This window comes from Atractosteus spatula, chromosome 6 (assembly GCF_055471065.1).
Source record: "Atractosteus spatula isolate fAtrSpa1 chromosome 6, fAtrSpa1.hap1, whole genome shotgun sequence".
NCBI lineage: Eukaryota > Metazoa > Chordata > Actinopteri > Semionotiformes > Lepisosteidae > Atractosteus > Atractosteus spatula.
Window position 1 is genome coordinate 34488215 of NC_142711.1, and position 23915 is coordinate 34512129.

Here is a 23915-nt window from a genome sequence, read left to right on the forward strand (position 1 = left end):
AAATAGTGAGCAAGAGGGGTAATTGTGATTTGCAGTGAAACTGGAGGTTGTACTGCCCTCAGCCGAGAGATTATGTGTGGTCTTGGAAACAGTGTACTCTAGAGGAACCAGGTGGTACTGCACCTCCTCCGTACAGCTGCTGGTTCAGTCAGTGAGCTGCTGTCAGCGTGACACTGTGAGCACTGCACAGATTAGTGAGGAGAAATTCCTTTAAATCAGAGGAGATCCTATCATGTTTTCAGTGCTGGGTGCCTGCAAAGTTTCTGCAACAAGAATTTGTGTCCAGTTAGTAGGAGGAAGGAACACAGCAGACATGTTAATGAGATTTTCATTTCATTTTTATAAGAAAATTATTTTCTTATAAAGGAAAGTGTAGTTTCAACAGTTAATTAACAAATAATTAAGCAACTGGAAAATAAGCTGGAGCAAACCTGCAGCTATTAAGAACTGGAGATTTTCAAACCTGAAATTAAGAGCATAAAAACATAGGCATTTTAGTCCATCATCACTGAACTCCCCAGCACTATGATAATACAGCAGCATGTCTGTTTCTTACCTGATAGAGCCATCATTCTTTAAACAGTCTAACTGCAGAGATGATTATTCTGGCTCAATTCCAGCTTCCTACTTTTATGCGACAGATAAGGATGCTGAGTCCCATCACAGCAGCTGCTTGCCGTTAGACAGTGGGAATAGTATGTCTTGCACTCACCTATAAGAAGAAACCCTTTACAACTGTGCATCCTGTGAACTTCGCAGGGATGTACAGGGTCAATGCATGAGCAAGGCAACAAGAAAAAAACATTTCTGCCACCAGGTGGCACTGCATTACTGTAACTGGTCACCGTGGTGATTGAGAACTGATTCAAGACGCATTATGACATGCAAGCTGTACACATCAGTATGCCCATCAAAAAGGATGCTATAGTGTATGCACAGAGTTGTAATACAGATTAGACAGATGCAATTCCCATAAAAGGAAGCCTGCAGGGACAAGGTTTGTTGGTCTTGAGCACCACAGGTTGATGATGCAGTCTGGGCAAAATATGTTCAGCAGCAAGTATTAATCGGTTTGGAAATGTGAAGAGACACCCAACCTGAATAAAACAGAATGCCAAGCTGCAATCTATGAGTGATGATTTCCAACAAAGTCCCAGAAACCATGTGGACCAGGTTCTTCGTAGCACACATGGCACACATGAAAGTGCTGTGAAACCACACCATTCAGCCAGCTTTATGGTCACAGAGTGAGGTGAAGACTCCTCAGCCTGAACACAACGGTTCTGTCTCATGGAAAGCAAAATACGCTTTGTTGGTCCACAGCACACTCGAGAAGTATGAAGGCTGGAGTTCTGTGCGTGAAAGAAAGGTCAATGCAGGGTCTAAGCCTATAGGTCATGTTCCAGCTGTTGGTCCAGCACTGGACATAAGACAAGCTTCAAACTAAAGGTGTTCAGTCTACACATTTAACCCTTTGGTAGTACCTTATTGATAGGATCTTGAAGAGAGCCTGGGTATCTTGTCCTACACTCTTACATCCCTCTGTGTAAAGAAATACCTCTTGTCCTCAAGATTAATTGCACTTCCATGTAGTTTCCACTCCTGTCCGTATGAAATACGTTCATTTTTCCACTGGAGTGCAGTTGCTAGGTGACGTGCAGCTTTATGAACCATGGACCAAAGAGTGTTTGCTTGGTGGAACAAGTGAATCTTAGAGATTTCAGATCACTGCTGAACAATGGCTTCACCCAGATCTCAACCAAATGGCTATACAGTAGGATTCATTCTTTGCACTGCATGGGCATCTTTACTGGCCGAGCCACTGGGGTACCCTGGCCTTGTTAAATTAAAACTTTATACTTGTACAGTCATGCATCTTTAACCATTCAACAATACTTTAGTAATAAAAAGAAGGAACATGGTGCTTTCATGTTAGGATAACATGAAAAACACCATTTCAATGTCCTGCTGTAATTTAAAAAGCAGACTGTCACCTTTAAGTGGAGGCAAGAATGCTAATCTAACGGTCAAAACTGATTAAACAAATGGCTTTCCAGAACAAACATTGTAGATAGCAGAGGAACTTCGTGTTGAAGAGTAAAATCATTGTTTCAGGTGTGCCGGACTTCAGCGGGACCGCAGGGTGGCTGGGCAGAAAGGAGTTAACTCAGCAAAACGCACATCAAAGATTTTGGAAGCCACAAGCTCAAGCATCTGGAGCCTGACTGTGCTGATGACCACTTTACTTAATAGGAATAACTGCACCAGCAGCTCAGTTCCAATATGCACCAGCACAATGAAAACCCTGACTTTTAGGTTTGTGTATATCTCCCCCACAGACACACATAAGCACACAAACCCACTCGCTCCAACTCTCCACAATGAAAGGACTATAGCAGATCTTCTTAAATGTGCTATTTCAATACAGATTGCTTACCTTGGAGTTTGGGGCTACTCTGCTTATTTGATAAATACCCTGTTATGGCTTTGCGCACCTTAAACTTTAAATCCCTTGTTATGATTTCTCCTTCATCTTTTTCTTCTTTGCAAGCAGATATGAGTTAATATAGTTAGGTTTCTTTGACTGGAGGCTCAGTTTCACTGGTAGCAGTGGGGTTGGGGATGGGAGAATGGGGAGGTTAGAGTCAGGAAGGTTTCCGAATAGCAGCGATATTTCCACTTAGTTTTTTTTTCCCTTAAGCATTTCTTGACTATAAGAGTGATGAAAAAAGCAGACAAACAAAGGTAAGATGACATTTTAGTTAAAAGAAAACACCAGTTTTCAATATTTTAATTATTCAATTTAAAGTATTTAATGTAACCAGACAGACGACTATAGCACCTCACACAGCTACTGCAAACATAAGAGAAAACAAAAGAAAGATCCCAGACAAAAGAAAAGCATCTGGCTCGTTTAGCTCGTTCGGTTTTTAGAAGCTAGTTGATCTTGGAAACACACCCTTCTGTTTCTTTAAAAAAATATTAGCTTTGACAACATGACAGGGTTAGTTGTTCCTGACTTCCACAGCTCTTCATGTAAAGAAATGCTTCCTGTTCTCAGTTTGAAGTCTGTAGTATCTATTTGTGTTCTCTGGATTATGTTTCATTTTTGATTCCAAAGACATCTGTGGGTCAACTTTGTCAATGCCTTTGAGCACTTTGAATACTTGACTCAGGTTTCCTCAAAGTCTTCTGTGTTCGAGGTGAAAATGATTTAGCTCCTTTATTGTTGAAGCCCAGCAATGTCCTCAGTCATACTTCTATGGGATGGTTTCATGTAAGAAATATATAATTTGTATTGTGGTGGTAAAATAGTACATACATATTTAAATGACATCTTATTAGTGGACTGTCAAATTTAAACATACGGTAACATCTCTTGAATTAAATTCTACACTTTGAACTATGTACTGTATCTAAACATGATGTTTGTTTTTCTATTGCTGATCCACACTGAAGCTGAAAATGATTATCAACATGAACACTTACTGTATATCTCAGTTTTTAAAGGATAGGTCTTCAATCTTAGAATTTCCAATTGTCACAGTTGACATCCCTCCTGTAGAGGGTGCTCCACTACTCTCTTGTCATTAGTTCCACTTGTTTGTATGTTCTCCCAGTGTGCCTTGCTTGTCTTTCCCTATATAACCCAGCACCTCCAGGGCTCAGGGCTCAGCAATGGACTGCGGATGTCTAGAGGTCCGCCTACTACCAGGCTACGGCTTGCCTGAGGAAATAGGCCTCATCCCCGACATCCCTGATCTCTGAGCCTGGGGCCTGGAGGACGTCACCCTGTGATCCCTTGACATTCCTGTGTTTGTGTTCCCCCCTCCCGGGGATTTTATCCTTGTCCTTGTCTCTGGATGGATTTTCCAGTATCTGAGTTTTGGACTATGCCCTGACCTTTGTGTGCACATGCTTGGACTTGATTGCCTTTGATTATAATAATAATAATAATAAACTTTATTTTATATAGCGCCTTTAATGGTGGCTTCTCAAAGTGCTTTACAGGAAGACAACAACAATAAATAAGAAGAATACACAAGATAAAACACAATTACAATATATAGAGGAGACCGTGGATGGTGGTACTAAGAAAAGCAGAGGGGTGAAGAATGGAACCAGTTAACTAAAGGCTTTTCTGAAGAAGAGGGTTTTGAGTCTGGATTTGAAGGAGTTTAGAGAAGGTGACTCTCTGATATCCTTGGGGAGAGAGTTCCAGAGCTTGTGGCCATAACAGGAGAAGGCTTTTTTGACACATTATTCCCTTGTGCACCTGTTCACGTACTGTCACTGTTCACCAACATCACCAATAAACCCTTGTGTGTCTTTCCTGAAGTATGCATCCTGTCTCTTCCAGATTCTAACGCCTCGCATTGTGTCTTACAACAAACCTGGGACGGATGGCTGAACCATATCCGTGACACCAATTAAATATTTGTAGTTAATGCTTTACTGTCTCTTTGTAACACTCTGCACTTGTCTACATTAAATGCCCTCTGTCAAGTGTTTGTCCAACCTTGAACTTTGTCTAAATCTTTTTGAAATTCCTTTACAGCTTACTAACTTTCCAGAATCTACATTACTGATATAAATTAGGAAGACCAGTCATCCTAATACAGTTTTCTGTGGTACTCAACTAATTACATCACCCCACATTAACTCATTATCTACTGTTTCCTATCCATTAACCAGTTCTTTATCCAAATGTGTACATTTTCTTGAATGTCTAGTGCCTGATTTTTGAAGAGTTCATCTTTTTAGAAGATCTTCAAACTAAAAGTTTCTAACTATGCCCCATTATTAGCCCTGTGTGTGTCCATTGTTTTTGTTCCTTTTTCAAAGACACGTTTCAATGAAAGTCTGAGTTCAGTCCTCTCCGGGTCCAACCGCTGTAATCTCTCTCCCAGTCTTTCCTTCTGCAAAGTCCTGAGATCTCTGACTGTAGCTTTTTTTTCAAGCCCCTTTAACCAGGTTTCTTATGTCATTTTCAGCTGGCAATTCTCTCAGTGAGGGGCAGGTGTGCCCAGGTGATTACAGAAGGACACTTGGTGAAACAGGGGTTGTTTGAAGACTGTCAGTATGAAGATTTCATGGTATCATGGCACCCTGCCTCTCCCTCTTGGTTCCCTTCCTGACCCACTCTGCCCAAGGTCTGATCTGAACTGGTTCAGCACCACCAGACTCTTCTACGTTAAGCTGATTATGGGGAGGAAGCACACAGGAAAAGGACAAACACACCAATACAGTACCAATAACTAGCCACTGCATGCAAGTTCAATTACAGCCCTAAGCCTTTTATTTTTTCACTGCTGTTAAAATTAGTACAAGCCCTAGAGATTTGTTTATGTGATAAGTGATTTGAATGCCTGTAATATGTCTTTCTCTTCTATCCTAACATTGTTTGACACAGAACGTGGTCTTTCTTATCCTCGCATATTGTTGATTTCTTTCAAGATAATTATTTCAATTATTTCATAATCTGTTTCCCTTTCATTGTTGGAAAGACTTCTCACATTACGTTTTTCTGTTGTAATACTTAAAAATAACTTTAGACTACAACGTAAATCGATTTAGCGGTGTTTACAGTGTATTAAAAAACATTTCTAAACTTATCTTGCTCTTTTAAACCATTTTATAAAGTCTCTTCTTTCTCCTGCCCCATTCTGGTTTTCCGAAGCTCTTGTCTCATTCCTCCGGAAATTCAAAACCTCATCATCATTGCTCAGATTGCGCCGGAACTTTTTCACATTTTGAATTTCAAAGATGAACATGTAATGGGGTGTTCAGTGTTTGGACTTTAGAACGTGTATGTTAAAAGTCAAATGGCAGTCAAATGGTCCTCAACCCTAATAGACACGGCCAAAGCAAATAATGAAGACTCACCTTCGGTATTGCTCAGTTCCACCTCCTAGCCAACAAACAGCATTGAAGAAATATCGAACATCTATTTATTTTCAATGCACACTTTAGAGAATGTCAGTTCCAGTAAGTTAACCCCTTGTTTGTTATGCTTTCTGTATTACCTTAACCTACAATAAGTAATACAAATTAAGCAAGTTAACTTAGTATCATATTCATATTTCCACTTTTAAATGTTTTTTTTTTAATTATTTTCTTCTGACAAGGCTGCCTCTGACAGGGTCACGCCTAATGCACTGTTCGCTGGGAGCCGCGGTTCTTTACCAACGCCAGTTGAGTTCCACCTTCTGTGTTCATTCGCCCGACAACTTACTTATAGACGACAAGATGAATAAGCACCTGTCTTTCGCGTATGTTGAAAGGTGTTGATAAAACTGTGATTACACTAGGCTTTACAGATCCAGGAATAAACAGTAACAGCACTGCACAGTTTTAACAGCTCTATTGTACAGCCAATCAGGATTTTTGAATGGCTTAATCGGCTCTCCTTGTTAAAGCTAAGGATATATGCATACCTTTTTACAGAAGATACAGTGTATCTGTGTCACGTTTATTGCGTCAGTGTACATACTACAGCATGTTGAGATCAGATTCACAAACTGGTCAAGGATGGAAAGTGTGAGCAGAGAAGATTTTATCATTCATGATTGCAGAATGGGAAAATACAGGGTGAAAAATAATCGAAGACCCCCCTTTTTTAATGAAAAGGTGAACTACATATCTTGGGGGGAAGACTTGTGGAAGACAGTGAGCCCGGGTTTTAATCCTGGGTGAATCCTTTGTGAGGTCGCCACATTTCCAATCTACTATCGCCTGTGGTATCGTCAATACCACGCAATGCTTCTCTACACTTGTTGCCGTTAGTATGTGTTTTAAAAACTTTTGAATCACTACGCAAGACTAAACAGAAAAAAATAAACGTAATTATTTTAGGACCCAGCAGAAAACTGTAGTACCTACAGAGCACTACATGCGTAGTATAATTATTTCAGCTGGTCATCTTTTTATTGTAACCTGCATTTATACTTCCTTCGCAAAAAAAAAACCCATAATATTTACAGTATGATCGTGTGTGTTATTACATAGATAAACAGAGACAAATATATTGATATATTGATTGACTGACAGATTTATCTCCTTAACAGCCCTGTACTGTCTGGGTGGTAAAAGAGAAACATTTTTTCGATTAATAAAACGTTTCAAAAAACTAAATTAGTCTTTTTCCAGAAACATCAATGAATCTGATTTACCAAAGGGCATATCGTTACAAACCGCCTAATGTCAGGCGCACAGAGGTCTACGGAGAATTGCCATTGCAGGTGGAAAGAAGGTGACTGAGACGCGTGTCCACACTTGTAATTCTAGATGGGAAACTCCTTCTCACAGTACACGTACTGTAGCAAAGCCTTTCGTTCTGTAGCCTAGGATAGTATATTCTCACAAGTCGTGATTACAATTGTTTTATTATGAAGAATTGTAATTGTAAATAGTAGTATTAAGAGGGCAAAAAGCAAGAGCACATTATGTCATGATACTGTACGTTTTACCTAAAAACACTTAAACGACAATTTAACAATAATACAGTCGATCGTGATGTACTTTATTGCGGTGTTCTTAGTAAAGTTGCTATCTCAGTCCTAATTAATAATTCCCCGTGTCCGGGAAGCTTTGCTGTCTGAACCAATGCCATACAGACCTCAAACACACTTCCTCACAAGTCGAAATGTTTGGTGCTACCTATCTTTAAATATGTAGCTAAACGCAAAGCAATAAATTATTATTCATGATTTTTTGTGTAAATTGCAGTAATTAGTCGTAAAAAGCAGATTAATCCGAGACCTCTGTTAAAATGAAGGCCAGCGAGCCTTTTACAAATAGAACAAAAGTCAGTATTATCTATAGAGTAGTTCTGAGTGTCGCGCTTGTCACAGTACGAATCCGAATTCGAACGCCACTTTCACCTGTAAGAGCTGTAAACTAATTGCGAATACTTCTCTCTTGGTGCACTGCTACACTTACATACAGCAAGGTCTGAAGCACTCGTTTTAACGAGACGAAAAGCAACCTGATTTTCCTTCTGAATTTCAACAAAGAAATTCAACATATAAAATGTGGGGCTTACTTCTTATTAGTACTTTGTTAAATATATTTAGATTGCCTATATTAATGGCATATATTCAAAATTACCACACAGCATATTTTAATGAAAAAGACAATTAGATTTTAAATTTAAATTTTACAACACAAGACTGTATCAAAACTTTTACGGTTTCAACTAAATTGTATCACTTAAATCTGTCTGAATCTTGTCTAGGTTAAACTTGGCTACAAAGAAACTTTTTCGGCATTTCCCCTTTTATTTCGTTTTAGAAACAATGTATTGTAGTTATGTTTGTTTACACGGTTATTAATTCGCGATATATATGTTTTGAATTTGTAAAAACATTGAGAAGAACATTGCAATTTTGTTGCGGTAGTTTTTATCCCCTTCCATCTTAAAACTTGAATTTTAAAACCAGTCGATTTTTAAAATTTTGGATACAGAGTAAGACGACGGATTAGTGTATTTACAGCGAACTTTCTGATTCTATTTTTGGTCTTGAAATGAAATTCACACACAAGACCGATGAACCGATATGCGAACTAAATGATTGTTGTAAAGATCAGTTCCACTCCGTTGAGAGCTTCGCAGCCACTTCAACAGTAACTGAATAAACTTTTCAAATCATTTGCATTGACAAAATGTATACCTCACGCAAAGCACCGAGACCGATCATCAATGGTAGCTTTTTTGATGATTGTGTAGTCACACAATGATTAATTTGTTTGCGATTCAGGCCATTTGCGTGTTGTTATTAGTAGCAGTAGTAGTAGTAAGTACTTTTAATGTTTTAATGATAAGACGATTATTTTTTTCTCCGTCAAGAAACACTATACCGGGATGATAGTTAAATGATTTTATTACACGCCATTACTAAAGGCTCGTCGTTATGCTCGTCAGATACCGCTTGGTTGGTTAAAGAAATACCCCGCTCCTTAGTTTGCACAGTTTCTTGGAAGTGTTAGTTACAAGATATGAGATCCTGCATAAAAGCTAAACTCGCTTCGGCTGCACGCTCTCTAGTAACTACCGCAATACCGCAATACTTCGCCTACGTCATAAATGACAATTAACAGCTGCTCTGAGAAGATCGCCAGTCCTGATATCCAAACAGCAGGCGCGTACACAAACACTGCTGCCGTCTGCCTTCGCGTCTGCGCGTGCATGTCAACTCGAACAGTCAACTCCAAGGATATTGACCAGAGGTGGACGGTGACGGGCAATGGTTTTCTGAAAAGTGTACACGGCATCCTAGTCTGCATATTTTAAGGAAATAACAGGAATGATAAAACAAATACCTGAGATATCTTTGTGTTTTTTTTTCGAAGTTAGTGGTATTGGCTTGTTTTGTTCTGCTCAGCGATTGCCCTCTTGATTATTATGTGCGTTCAACGAGATAGTGCACATCGCAGAGTTCATCTCTGCGGACACAGTGCGCTTCCGCAACAGCTGGCACCGAGCTCGCTTTGTCGTCTCTTGCTTATTGTAAATAGCCTCTCGGGAGTTGGTGACCTGTTCACGCTGTGGTTGAGTTACCCTTCGGGTCGAGTACAATCGTAAACGGTCCTTTTTAAAAAAACATGTTGTGCACGCATGTTTAAAACTTCGATGACACAGGTAATCAAATCAATAAAAGGTTTCATTTTTAAACATATTATGCAACCCGGAAAACGTAGGCCAACGCTTCTACTGTTACTGAAACAATACCGCTTCTGAAAGACTTGAACGAAACGGTTAGATCCCTGGGTTTGACCAGGACATCGAATGCACCACAGCCCTTGATAGAAATGGCGTGTTGGTTGAATGCAAATCTACCAGAAAACACTATTAATGACTGTTATCTATAACCTGAAGAACGAACGCAATCGATTTATTTCATACCAATACAGCTGTTCTGCTTCTGTCAAGAATTTGGTCAAAGGTTAGTGATTAATTATGCAAGACACGAAGGCGAAAAAAATATTTTCTATAATGAAATCCGTACTTTCCGTAGGTTGAAACCAGGATTCCCTCTGAATTGCTCTTCAGTGGAAAGTTCGCATAACATTTTGTTCAGTATATAAAAATGTTCTTGTACGTAATGAATGAATGGATTGTAGTGATTCAGAAAATACTTTAAAAGCAAGCAGAGAGAAATATTGATATCTAAGCTCCAATCACAATCCAATTCAACTGTAATGCCTGCTATTGATCATTTTGTGCTACGAGGATAGCAGAGAAATTTAATCAGTAAGGAGGGAAAATATGCACCACTGTATGCACTGTATAGCTTATTATTCCGCTAGAGGGCGCATGAAGCTCTCACGGCTGCCGCACTTGTCTCTTGTGCTGGTCCCAGCCAGGGTTGCTATAGGAAAATGCAAATTTACCGTTAGCCACCTCTATTGGACCAGGGACGCAGTCACACCTCCAGGTAGGAGGGACGATAGATTGATATCTATAAAACCGCAGCTTGCTCCTTGCAGCACCTCAGTGAGTGTTTTGCAGTGAGAAAGAAAGCGATTCGCCCTTGGCCATACAAGAGCGCACTCCTCACTGACAGGATTTTACTACTAACAAAAATACATGTAACCCACAGAAGAAGAAACAGAAAACACCATCTATCACAAAAGCAGGAGAGACTGTGTATATGCTTCAGTCATATATGTCTGCACACGAGTTTAAGCTTGGTTTTTCTGACATCCAGAAGCAGGATTTTGGTGCGCGTCTCAGGAACAGAAGAACCAGCTCTAATTACTGTCCGCCTGTTTTTCTATGAACTCAGATCAACACAGAACTTTCTTGTCGTCCTGGTCCGGGCTATAAAAGTGGGGCGCGCAAACCCCCGATTCTCCACTTTCAGCAGAACCTTGACGCTTGAGCAGAAAGTTATGCAGCAGTTCAGTTTCTGAAGACCGAAAAGTTGCGGAGTGCCTCGCCTCTCTTCAGCAGCGCAGAAGAAAGGACGATAGATGTACTGCGTGTTTGTTGTTTTAAACGGAGGAGAAGAAGGATAAGGGGGAAAATAATAAAAAAAGTATCACAAGAACTGTCGAACTGAGAGAACAGCCCCAGCACCGAAAGGTAAAGTGGGGGAGATATAGTGGCGATCCTAAATTTGGGGTTTCAAGTTTCAGTTTCTTTGCCCGTGATATTAAACCGTGCGTTTGACCTAGGAGAACTTGTCAACGGGAGGCGGAGAAAACCTGGCAGGTGTACAATTATATCCACATTTACAAGTTTATCTCGGCAAGTATAAATAGTACTCGATCTAGGGACACACATCTTTTTAAAATAAATATCTACAAACGAACTTTAGTTTCATCCCCCGAGGCTGCTAGTGGCAGTCTCTGTCGACGGGTCACTTTGGCTAAGACATTGGCTTTGCGGACTGGTGTTGTTGCATGGACTGAAATGGCCTCCGACCTCGCCATGAGCGCCGAGTTGCCGAACAGCCCCCTGGCCATCGAGTATGTCAACGATTTCGACCTGATGAAATTCGAAGTGAAGAAAGAGCCTCCCGAGGCGGAAAGGTACTGCCACCGTTTGCCGCCGGGGTCTCTCTCCTCTACCCCCATCAGTACCCCCTGCTCCTCCGTGCCTTCTTCGCCCAGCTTCTGCGCGCCCAGCCCCGGGGCGCAACCAAACCAGAACCCCAACAGCAACGCGAACAGCAGCAACCAAAACCCGACAGGCAAACCCCAGCTGGAGGACCTGTACTGGATTCCCAACTACCAGCACCACCTCAACCCGGAGGCCCTGAACCTGACTCCCGAGGACGCCGTGGAAGCCCTGATAGGCAACGCGCATCACCATCACCACCACCACCAGGCCTATGAGGGGTTCCGAGGGCAGCAGTTCGGCGGGGAAGACCTGTCTGGTGCCGCCACGGGTCATCACCACCAGGTGCATCACCACCATCACCACCACGGCCACCATGTGCGGCTGGAGGACCGCTTCTCGGACGACCAGTTGGTCAGCATGACAGTACGGGAGCTGAATCGGCAGCTGCGGGGCTTCAGCAAAGAAGAGGTCATTCGCCTCAAGCAGAAGCGCAGAACCTTAAAGAACCGCGGCTACGCGCAGTCCTGCCGGTACAAGCGGGTACAGCAGCGGCACATGCTGGAGAGCGAGAAGTGCACCCTGCAGAACCAGGTGGAGCAGCTGAAGCAGGACGTGGCCAGGCTGGCCAAGGAGCGGGATCTGTACAAGGAGAAGTACGAGAAGCTCGCCAGCAGGACCTACAGTAACAGCAACAGAGATCCCTCCGCCGCTAACCCCGGAAAAAACTCGTCGGCGGAGTTCTTCATGTGAGGGAAATTCGTTTAGTCTTATTCCCCGTGTTTTATTTTCACAGCCCTCCTTAAAAAACATTTTATATGTTTTGGGGTTAGTTGGATTTCTTTAAGTTTTTCCACCCACCCCTTCAAAAATGAGCTACTTTACTGTACACTTTAAAACATAAGAAAAAGTGATGTAAATATATATGTATATAATATATACATATTTTTTTCTTTCTTCGTGTTTCACAAATAACCTAAAGGAAACTACGGCTGTACTGATTTAGACGGAGTGCTCCGAACTGAAATAGTAACAACGACACAGTAATAAGAAAACGTCTAAATGCAATATATTTACAAACTGACGTCTTACAGAAATAAGAAACTGAAGCAGGACCCAAACGAAATGAAAATATAATGGTCTTAAACTTTTTTTTTTCAAGTGTCTTAATTTGTTTTGGTCTTAAAACTGCAGCTTGTAAGGCAAAACAAAATTCTCGCTCTTCTTCGTAAGACTGGACTTTATACACGTTTTAAAAAAAAGCAATACGTTTTAACAACACGCCTTTGTTCTGAGTTCACCTGAGGGAATGTTAACTTCGGACAGTGAGTCTTCACGAGTCTTATATACAAGACCTTTTAGTAACCCTGCATGCGGGACATGTACGGTATTTCAAAGTCCTCAATTTCTCTCTTTTCTACTAGTACACCCGGATCAGACGCATGGCCTGTATCTCTCTTCTATCTCTGTCTTTTCCTGCTTTCATAGATGTTAAACTTGCGGCGGGTTGCATCCGTGTTCAAGTAAATTCTTTAGAGGTGCGAAAAGGCGACATTTTTTTTTCAAAACTTCGCTGAACTGTCAAGCGATTGAAGAGTGGGGGGATCAGCAACGAAAGAGATGAGTGTTAACGTTACATTTCGTTATATTTTTATCGTTTTAAAAGAAAAAAAATAACTGAGCCAGATTTTAGAATTATGAAAACTGTCCACATGTAAATATGTGTAGAATCCAGGTAGGATGTTCATTTATCTCTTTCTTTTTGTTTTGAGCATTTTTGTGCTTGATAATTACGACAAAAAAAGTCTTAATAAAATGTTTGTATGTAACAGCATGCAAATAACATGAGATATTCTGATTTAAATGAACATGTAAAGTTTAAAAAGCCTAATGCACTATATTGAACATAATTGGGATACTATGTTAATGTTTTTTTTATGGAACTGGCTATGCTGTTATTAAGAATTCTAGAAAAGGTGGATATATTAACATTATCGAAAATGAAATGATGATTATAGTAATATATGTACTGCAATCCGTTTGCTGCTAATTCTCTATGCACCAACTTTATTTATTACCCCTAAAGTTCAGAATTTGACAATTCATTGGATTTTAGAATTGAGGAACAATATTAATGTTTCTGGAAAAAAAGTTTCTAAAGTGTTCGATGTGAAATATCAGATCTATTGTAAAAATACACCGGATCCACAACCATCTGCTTCTATTGATCTCCGATGATTAAATAAAAGTAGTAAAATGTGACGAAGCTGTGAGTCTTAAAAAGGTGCTGAAAGTGCTTGTTTAAAAGGTGTTTTCCCTCTTTCTTAAAACATAAAACGAACACATTTTGAATGGAATTTGAGTGAATACAATCGATGATACTGTTGTCAATAAAATATTTGAACAAAGTTCGATTTTCTCGTAATATTTTTTAACCCTTAATCAGCACCCGCGAACTGTATTTTATACTTTGTGTTAACTAGATTTCACAGTCACAAATCAATGTCCATTTGGTGGGATGATTATTCTCTGAGCTAAAAAGGAGATAAAACCACTATAACGGCAAAATGATAATAAAATCACGCATGAGCGATAAGCTTCAGAAAAATAATGTGCTATTTCAGCTTTCTTTAAATTTAATATAATGCATGCATCCAAATAATTGAATTTCTTCACTTAAATTTAATTGTATACAATGCTTACAGTTTGTTATCTATTAAAAACCAGTCGTGTTACGAATGCTGCATGTTTACATCTTCCTATTCTAAACGAGCAAAGTGAGCGAAAGGGATGGATTCATCTGAAGTTACTGAATGTCCGATCATAAGATGAATAAAAATAAAATGTTCACAGTTAAAGTAAAAAAAACGGTATTAACTAAGTAGAGTACTATTAGATTGGTGAAAGTATCACGATGTGTTTTTGCCGTTTTTCTAAAATTAATATAAAGATGTATTTTCGTGGTGTAACGTTAGATATCTCTCGGGAAAAAAGTTTGAAATTGGCCATATTAATTATATACATTTTTAGTATTAATGAGGTTTTTATTTTTGCTTTGTTTTTTTATTTTTTAGCTAATGAAAAACAACGAGACAATCAGAGGTAAGCAGATATTTTCTACTTAAGGAAGCCCAACTCACAAAGCGCGCTAGATAAACTGATCCAAACGACTGCAATTTAAGTTTTATTGTGGCATTTTAAGCTCACAATAAGAAAAAATAACACAATTTTGTGTTCGCATCAACATTAGCAGAAAAGCTCTAATTTCGGAAAAGCGCGTTCTAGAAAAAAATTGAATAAGATATTTTGTCAATGTACATTTTTGTTTGCATGCACAGAATACGTTTACATTAACGTAAAATATTTACGTTTGATAAAATATATATATATACTGTGGGACAGAGTGCGAATATGTAGGGAAACCTGTGACCTGATGTGTGTGCATTGAGAATGCACATTTATTAATTTAATATTTTATAAAAATATTGCTGTAATGAGCAGCCCATATATTTCAGAAGTGTACAGAAATAATTTTATCTGATTTATTTTTTTCCATATATGACATGGAATTATTCCTCAACTGCCACTGATATTTGCTATTACTATACCTAAATACAAATGAAAGAAATATAAATGGTAGGTGTGCTATAATATTGTTTTTTTAAAATAAAATACAATTCTAAGAAGATAATATGGATTTATACAGATATTTCTGGGGTTTTTTTTCACGTATTAACAATTATGAAGACGGGCTTGGAGAAGCTCATACCTACTGCTGTACACCTGAAGTCAGCATCTAGATTTGTAAAGGGTGAGAGTGGACTTTTGGTGCGGGTGAAGAGAAAATGATGCAGTTTCTCAGACCTGCTCTCATTGAGTTTATCTAAACAGAGGTGCAGAGTGATCTCTGAGGCTGACATTTTGCCTCCAGTTCTTGTCCGTGTCCAGGAAAAGACATTTCCAGAATGATACAAAACTAGAGATTAGTGACCAACTTGTTTGTGGGTTTGTGTTTCTAACAGCTGAGTAGGCCTATGCTAGAGTCGCTCTGGGCAAGAGACAGAACATACAGTAGTATGAAACATGTAGTGTTGAGCACAGGTTGTGCTGCTCTGGGAGTAGATCACAGTGGATTGCTCTTATTGTGAGAGTTCAGGTCTGACTCTGCCTCACGCATTCTTGTTTTTTTATGCTGTCTGTTATTGTTGGCTCTCATTTTAAGATATTGTTTTGAGTGAATCACAGCCCTTGAATGTGAAAGTTTTCACCAGACTGATCAAATGGCTTGCTATTTCTTAAAAAAAGTTTCCTCGTCTACCATTTCGCTCTATGACTTTAACTAAATGACCAGGTTTTTTTTTAATAGCGTGCGTTTTTACTGCAGAGGAACAATAATGTTTCAATACACTGTATCATTTAAGATCACATATACTGTATGTGGTGGTTTTTAGGTACGTGTATCGTAACAGAATCATGCAAGCTGTTCTTTTCTGCAATTGTTTCTCAGAAATGAAATTTCTCCTATGCTTGTGCATGTTATTAAGTGGTGATCCTGTACTCAAAGTCAGGAATGTTTTGGATTTGAGCAATTCACACATTCCCAGTGCCTGTTTTGTCAGTTAAGGCTTAGGGGTTTGGGAACATTGGGATATCCACCAGTACAGTGTGTGAGTGAAACCGTTCCTGCTTAGGACGGAATTAAAAAAGGCCCTTAACATCAAGTATCACTGCTTAATACCCCTGTGAAGAGAGAAGCTTATGGATAGAAGGCTTGTTATGTTGTCATATTGGTTTTGCATTTGAGGAAATTCCAGCTGAAGAAAGGGCTCAGGCAAAAAAAAATGGTGCCGAGAAAGAAAAAACGTTAATTTATAGGACAAATACATTTGCCTTTGCATACATCACAAGACAAAGAATAAATAAAACATAAGAGTAAAAGGGTTGTATTTATTTCTTACAATTAGTGCCAACTAAAAAATGTAAAAGCAATAGTAGTACTGTAACATAAAGCAGTAAAAATCCTTATAAAAAATAACGTTAGCTCTAAAAATGACAACATCTAGAATATATTAAAATAACAAAAATAATGTTTTAAAGCTTACACACTTGAATATTTAAAATTATTAACAGTGGTCAGGTTTCAGCAAAAAGATACACAGCTGATCTCAAATTTTTTATAAATCATATGTCATATGCTTGAATAACAAGTATACATGTTCTTTGGTAAAAGCCTACAGTGACCTTGAGACGATTTGCAATGCGCAGTGCAGAGAGTGTCCTATTTACCCTTGGCTATAGTTTTTGTAATGTTTTCCTTCTGTCAGCTACCATTAGACACACATTTTTACAGACACAGTGGAGGCACAGTTCTTCTGCAGGCCGTAGGTAAGCGTCTGTCCTGAGTAACTGTAGTGATCAAATAAAGCAGAAAACGCCTACATGATAAATTATCAATTTGTTGTTCTATTATCACTTAAAACACAACAGAGCATTTCAGAGCACTGAAAAAGCCAGACTGGGATTAAAAACAGAGCAGGGCACCTTTCAAGGGATATCTTCAATGAAAGAGTAGGTTTCTATGCTTTGTAACACTTTGAATCGTGGATTTTAAATGTACACATTCTTAAGTAATGAAAACAATTAGATGTCAGGCAGCCTGGAACAGAGAGATCCTTCATTCTGCACCTGAAGGATGTTTTTAATTCAGTATTTTCTCTCCTGGAACTCCTGCAAGCCCATCTGTTCTAGTTTTTCCTAGGGATATTGTATGAAGACTCCAAGTGTGATACTTTCTTAGTGGGAGCAGTGTATCTAAATACTTTTTTTTAGGTTCTGTTTATCGGTCACGTTTGCTGACCTTTTTTTCTAATAAATAAGAGATGTGTGTGCCACTTCTAAACTAATAAGAGATGCAGAGAAAGAGTGGAGGCGCTGGCCTGTTTCTATTTAAAGCTCGATCCTTTTCTGGTCATGTAGAAGCACCAGTACTACTTTATTTAGCTGACACTTTTATCCAAGGTGAGTTCTATTCAGAACAACAAATGAAAGGTAAAGTCAAATATACACAATGCACAACATCGGTCTAGTACTTCCATAGTTCATCATAATCGCACAATTAGAGCAAAATACTGATATTGCCACAACTGTAGGATGAACAATAGAAAAGAAGTCTACAATAAGAGACTAAAAGCAGAGCCAAACCGAGCTCATTTTTGCTGAATTAAAGTGAAGAGGTGACTGTGATACAGCTGCAGAGTGGTCCAATCAGATGTTGAACAACTTTTGCTAACAAATTAGCGGGTGATAATTTTAATTCTGTCACAATGCACCACACTGTGTTTAATGTAGCTCAATTTAGTTTTATTTGCTGTTTTTTTAGGGGGATGGGGGGAGATGAGGAGTGTGTTTTTTACAAAAAGGACACCGTGTTCTGTCTCTATCACAGGATACCAGAAGAGTAAAATGAAATAATGGCCCTTCGATCTTGAAAGATGAAAAAGAGATCATTTTTGCTGTTATTAAAATGTGTTGAAACAGGAACATTTCAGCCATTATTCCTAGGTACTTTGTGTTATAGTTCTTGTTTGTGTCAGTGCGTAAAACACATGTATTTTATAAATGCCCCTTCTTACTGTTGTTGATTGATGGTACCCTGCATCCTAAAATTTAAAATTAAATGTAACACTTAATCAGTACATGGGATTTAATCTAGTTTTGTGATGAAATAGAATTATTGGTGGATTGAAATATGTATATTATTATTAGTTCAGGTTTTCTTTTGTTGGGATGTGGTAGTGGTGGGGGTTGGTCCAGTCACCGATAAAAGGATTATTTCTGATTTGAATTTTTTTCAATAAGTTTCATAGTAAACGAGAGAAGACCCTAACTTAGGCTACCCCCTGAGATTGCATGCAGGTTTTGATCAGAACTGTGCCTGATCTCCCAGTGGATATCAGCAGTGCTGGACAATGGACAGTCTTCCCCTCAGAAACTTTCCCCAGCGGAAGGAGTGACCAGGCTTTCACATGGGACACAGATCTGCCAAGACTCAGGGAAGCTTGTGCTTGAGGTGTCGGGGATGAGGTGAGCAAACTGACTGTTGTTAATATTTGACAAAAAAGAAAGCCCTCCTGTGTCACGCAGCTCTGTTATTTTTGGGTCGTCGAGCTTTTATTGAAACATAATACGTATGTGTGCAAATGTCCATGCAGTCTCCACTCATTTCACAGGGAATCATACATGCCTGGGTCCAGATGAATGCAATTCCTGCCTGTTGAAACACATCTGAAAGCAGTCACAAAGAGTCGTTCACCCAGCCAATCCATCCATTTATATTTCACAGAGGATTCTTCATAGTGGTGAGCCTTATCTCAGCGCAGTTTTCCAATTGCAGTGGACATGAACAATTTAGAGTCCAGTATATAACAGCAATAGTGCTTAGAAAAAAAAAACATTCAATAATTGTGCACACTTTGGAAACCATTAATACAGGGTTGCATTCGAGGGGCTTTAAAATTTGTGGCATCTACACTTGTTATTACTGAGCCTTTTAGAATTCGTGAAACTATTGAAACAAATGTGTTTAATGTAGAAGAAAAAATGACACACTGCAGTTAGACAGTTTTACTGCAATAACAGCAACAAAATAATAATAATGCAATAAATGTCAGGCAGAATTAGCTTTCTGTAGGTCCTCAATGCAGATTTCTGAAACAGACATCTAAGGTTGTTTATATTCACTTCAGAATTAAGCTAAACATCAAGGTCAAGATCTCCATCTTAATAGATCTGGGCCAGTGTTTCCATAACGTGTGTATGTTTTTTTTTTCCGGTTATGTTTACTGTACCTCGCTTTCTTATTTACATAGCTGGTGTAGTGCACATTTAAGGAAGTGAAATAAACATGAGTAAGCAAAGCAGCAAATTAAAATGAGCAATTTAATTACAGGCCCAAAAAAAGAAAAAAAAAAGGAAGGGCTTTCTCAGTCCACAGTGAGAACAGCAGAGGCAGTTTCCACGATAATCTAACTTAAGCAAAATGTTTACCAGTACACACACTGTCCTCACACTCTACTTCCCCTCAGTACTGCTGATTCTGTGTAAAACAGCAGGCAGCCTGACAGCCGGCTCCTCTTGCGGCTTCTGCACCTGACACATTTTCTTGCATCTTTTTCTTCTTCTTCTTCTTTTTATGGGTTTGGTGGTCTTTGGGGTTCCCTGAAGGCCTGGGTTTGAATGAGTGTGAGCGAAAGAGCTGGTGGAGGTGGAGAGACTGGGTGTACTGGTCCGGTCAGGGACCCAGGGACAGCTGAGGGGGGGAGGGGTGTGTGCTCAGGTTAAAGCCAAGGTGCACTCGCAGCGCAGAAAGAGAGAGAGAGCGTGGCGTCTGGAGCTTTTCCTGCAGTCAGCGTCTCTGCTTCTCAGCTTACTGAAGCACTGAAATTCGCAAGTGCTATAACAATGCATTCATACATGTAAATAATGATGCTGTAATAGCAGCAACAAAAGGCCTGTATTGAATAATTGCTTGGTGGCATCCTGATCTTTTTCATACTTTATGCACCTGGCTCTCTTCCAAAACTTTAAATGTGCCTTTTTTTCCCCCTTGTAACTTCAGAAATAAACTTGCAACTCATGCGTGTCAATTGCTGTTGACACTTGTATCTCATTAATGGAAGTTTTTGTATGTGTAAATTGAATTCAGCTTGTTTTCCAAGACTATAGTTCTTAATGCGTGTTGATATAGACGTTTGGGAAGTTTGGGAGGGCCGATGACAACCAAGCATTTTGCCCCAGCTGTTATGACTCCATATTTAATTTTCACACACCTCTCCGAAACCCTGTCCCTCCCTTGGTTAACTCCTCAATCTGCACAGGGGTCCTTGTCAAAATCTAACTGTACATAAATAATAAACATCCAATGACACATCTAATTTTTGGTTGTCATTATTCCTCATAAACACAAATCGACTTTTCAGCTTTTCACTTGACAGCTTTTGGAAACAAACTCCACATAGACTGAATTAGACTAACACAGGTGAAAAACTTTATTGAAATGATATTGACTAAAGTGACTGACTGAAACAAGTGCTGATGTGAACTGCATTGTTCACTCTGGGTTTGATTAGTTTCTCTTACAATCATGTGCTACTTTGGAACACAAACAAACTGAGCTGCTGTCAGCCTGAGTAGGAGAACCAGGCCAACATGCAGGAGAGAAGCCTTGCATTTCCCCCCGTTTGTTCTTACTAATACCCCACTTTTTCTCATACAAGGGCAACTCAGCATGTTATAACTCTTTTAATGAGCCAAACTGATGTAACACGCATGCTAGAGTTTACAAATATAGGGGATTTGAAGGGAATCGTGATTGGCCCGAACAATACACATCTACCAGCTTGATAAAAAACAAAAATTATTTCCATTAGGTAGGCAGAAAATTATCTTCCCCATGCTGTCCCCAATCGAAATGGATTAGTTTAAAAAATTGTAAAGAAATAGTAGAAATTCATGTTAAAGGAGGAAATGTGTACAAAGAAATACAGTAAGAAGGTCTCCTGGTAATATTAGCCAGTATTGTGTTTTTAGAAGAACTGACAGTGAGCATTAAATAAAATCCCTAAACAAAGGCGGACCACTGCAATGAAATACCCAGAGAACATAAGCCAGAGCCAGAGAAAATCTACAGCGCTGTGTTCTGCACTCAGATGCAATTTATAACGCCAGCCAGCACAGTTAAATGGGTCCTGCTGTACCTGCACCAGAGCTGTCACACATACTGTAGCAACTGACGCTCACACTGCTGAATAGACAAATACAAACATGCTTCTGTTAGGGAAAAAAAATATTATTTATTTATTTACTTTTAAAAAAAGCCTAAATAAACATTTTTCTATCCTTTGGAAATAAATAAGATTATATTTTAAAATATCTGCGTGGAAACGGAAACGGCTTGTCTAATTATTAGTTTAGGCATCCGCGGCGATCTGAACAAGATCCTGTAGTCTTTGCCGTGGTCCTTTCTGCTTTGTCTATTTTTTATCATCCTACATTTCCACTTTCCACACTCATTGAATTTATTATTATAGCATGGGGTGTGAGGTTCAGTTATTTTTATCGTTTAGTTCACGCTGACTCCACTGACGTGAGCACAGAGGACAATATTTGCCCTGTGAAGGGGCTATAATGCCGTAAGAAGAGAACGGGGTTTGAGTTTGTCCGTGGCATTTGTAGTATGTGCTGTAGAACAGAAAATATTTAAAAGAGGAATGATCAATACAGGTTTTTAATTTAAAACGCATCTGAAATCAGGTAGTGTTTCCTTTCTCACAGATATTCTCCAAGGTGAGGATTGCCCTAAAGCCACATAGCAGCTACATCAGGAATCTTCACTTCCAGTCCTGGAGGGCTGCTGTGTTAACGAGTTTACATTTCAACTCATAATTTAACAGGCTAAACCAGTCAAATGAGGGGCCACTGTTTTGAAACCGAACTTAATTTAAGGGGGTGTTTAAGACAATAATCATTAAATCACCTGAGAATTCTTCTCAAACGTTTTTATATTTTTTTATTTTCTTCTTGAAACAAGGTGTTCAAGTCCATGTTAGAAGTAAAAGAACTTCCCCACACAAAAAAGGGGCTATTCAGCCACATTGTGCTCATTTTCCTCCAATAGGACAGATAAATTCCATCGACTATTTCGACAGACACCCCTTTCAAGTGCAACTGAGATGGCTTCTTTAGGGATCTGTCGAATCATGCAGACGCTGTCGTCTGTTCACTTCTACAGAAACATTTAATTTAGATCTCTGTCAATTGTTTGACCTAATTGAGATGTGTTTCTACTCTCCCTAGTTCTTGGTGAGGAAGATGGCTATTTCGCGTTACAGTATGTCCTTTAGTTACAAAGCGTGACCTCAAGCGTGACCGACCATCTAGCCCGGATTACAATTGCTCTGAGGTGCAAAACCACAGCGGAATAAATATTTTCTGTGTGAGCTTCGTGCAGCCGTGTATCAGCATCCTTGTGAAGAAGTGTCCGAATGATATTTCGGAATAGCAAATCTTATTTTCTGTTACACAAGTTTTTAAGTTACTGCGTATTTAACTGGTTCGCAGCCAAAGCGAGACGCGCGTGAACAGTCCAGGGTTTTCCATAGTCAGAGTGACAAGCAGGACTGTCCTCTGTTCTGCTCTCAACACCGGCTCTCTGCTGCAAACAACAGCTGAAACCCCTTTTGTTTCCCTATTGGCAGGTTAGTCAGTATCTAAATCAATAAACACACTCGACTCAATGGAAGTTAATTTGACTGGGGAAAGTGAGGTAATCACAGAGAACTGCCGAGAAATCGACACTGTGCATTTTGCTACCGCGTTTATCACATTGAAGCGTACGTGATACATTTAGCAACTATGAATCAATTTTTATTATAGGGCGCAGGTTTTCAAGTAAAACACTTTTATAAAGTAATGTTGACAGGTTATCTACTCGCAGTTCGATACTACAGCAATTGTAAAGCATTCAAAGTAACGCATCTGATTTTCTTAGCAGCGAAGGCTCAGTGTTTTCCGTACCTGAGCAAAAGGTTGCACAGCCTTCGCCAATGAAGGACGAGTAAGAGTCCTGCTGTCGAAAAAATACAGACGTGTTTGACTAGGTTATGTTTCAGATATTAAACATTCTTGTTTTGTTCGTTTAGACTTTTTTATTTTTCTTGAGCAAGTGAATCAGTATATAACACTGTCACAACATTCAACGTATAACTTTTTGTAAATGACAATCTATTTGTTCTCCGAAACAAAGGGTATTGATATAGATATTCTTAACTGACAATTGGGAGGGATGAAGACAAAAAGCAAATTTTGCCAAGCTGTTATAAATTATAACCATTCCCGATGTTAGCTATACATCATAAGCAAAACAACTGTTTTCTTTTTGTCTTATTCATTCCTTCTCCTACCCCTTGCTTAACTCTTCAATGGGTATGTGGGTTCAAGCTTCCTCGTATTATGCGCAGAACAGCGTTAATACGAAAGTTATCATACATAAAATACTCAATAAACATCCACAAAAGCATCAGATTCTTGTGTGTCGTTAATTCTCGTCGCGACCTTTGTGAATAATTTAATTACTGTTTTTGATCTGGAGAAATAATTTGTATTTGCCAGATTTTGATTTTGTATTTTCAGAAGGTGATAAATGAACCTTGACTAGGGCGGAACAACATGCTTTGTGAATGCTTAGATTATTAGATGAGAAAAGTTTGGCTCAGACTGCTTGGTTCACGGTTGAGGAGACTCAAACCTCATTCAGACTCAATGAACTAAGGGGTAGCTGCAAGGCGGAGATGGA

General features: G+C 39.2%; 1 protein-coding gene across 9 annotated transcripts in view; it reads left to right on the top strand.

The window, feature by feature from the left end:
* Positions 1 to 10515: 10515 nt before the first annotated feature.
* The window catches only part of mafaa (MAF bZIP transcription factor Aa), a 29426-nt gene continuing 16026 nt past the window's right edge, over positions 10516 to 23915 (top strand). For 5 of the 9 annotated variants that reach the window (XR_016091279.1, XR_016091276.1, XR_016091278.1 and 2 more), the window contains exon 1: positions 10516 to 12312. Coding sequence is in view for 3 of the 9 variants with exons in the window: in XM_088919690.1 (XP_088775816.1) it covers positions 11417 to 12312; positions 14638 to 14641 (900 nt within the window). In the remaining 6 variants the exon portion in view is untranslated. Of the gene's footprint in view, positions 13972 to 14637; positions 14666 to 18509; positions 19798 to 23915 lie in introns of those variants that run through there. The other 4 variants (XR_016091280.1, XM_088919690.1, XM_088919687.1 and 1 more) reach the window with 4 other exon arrangements.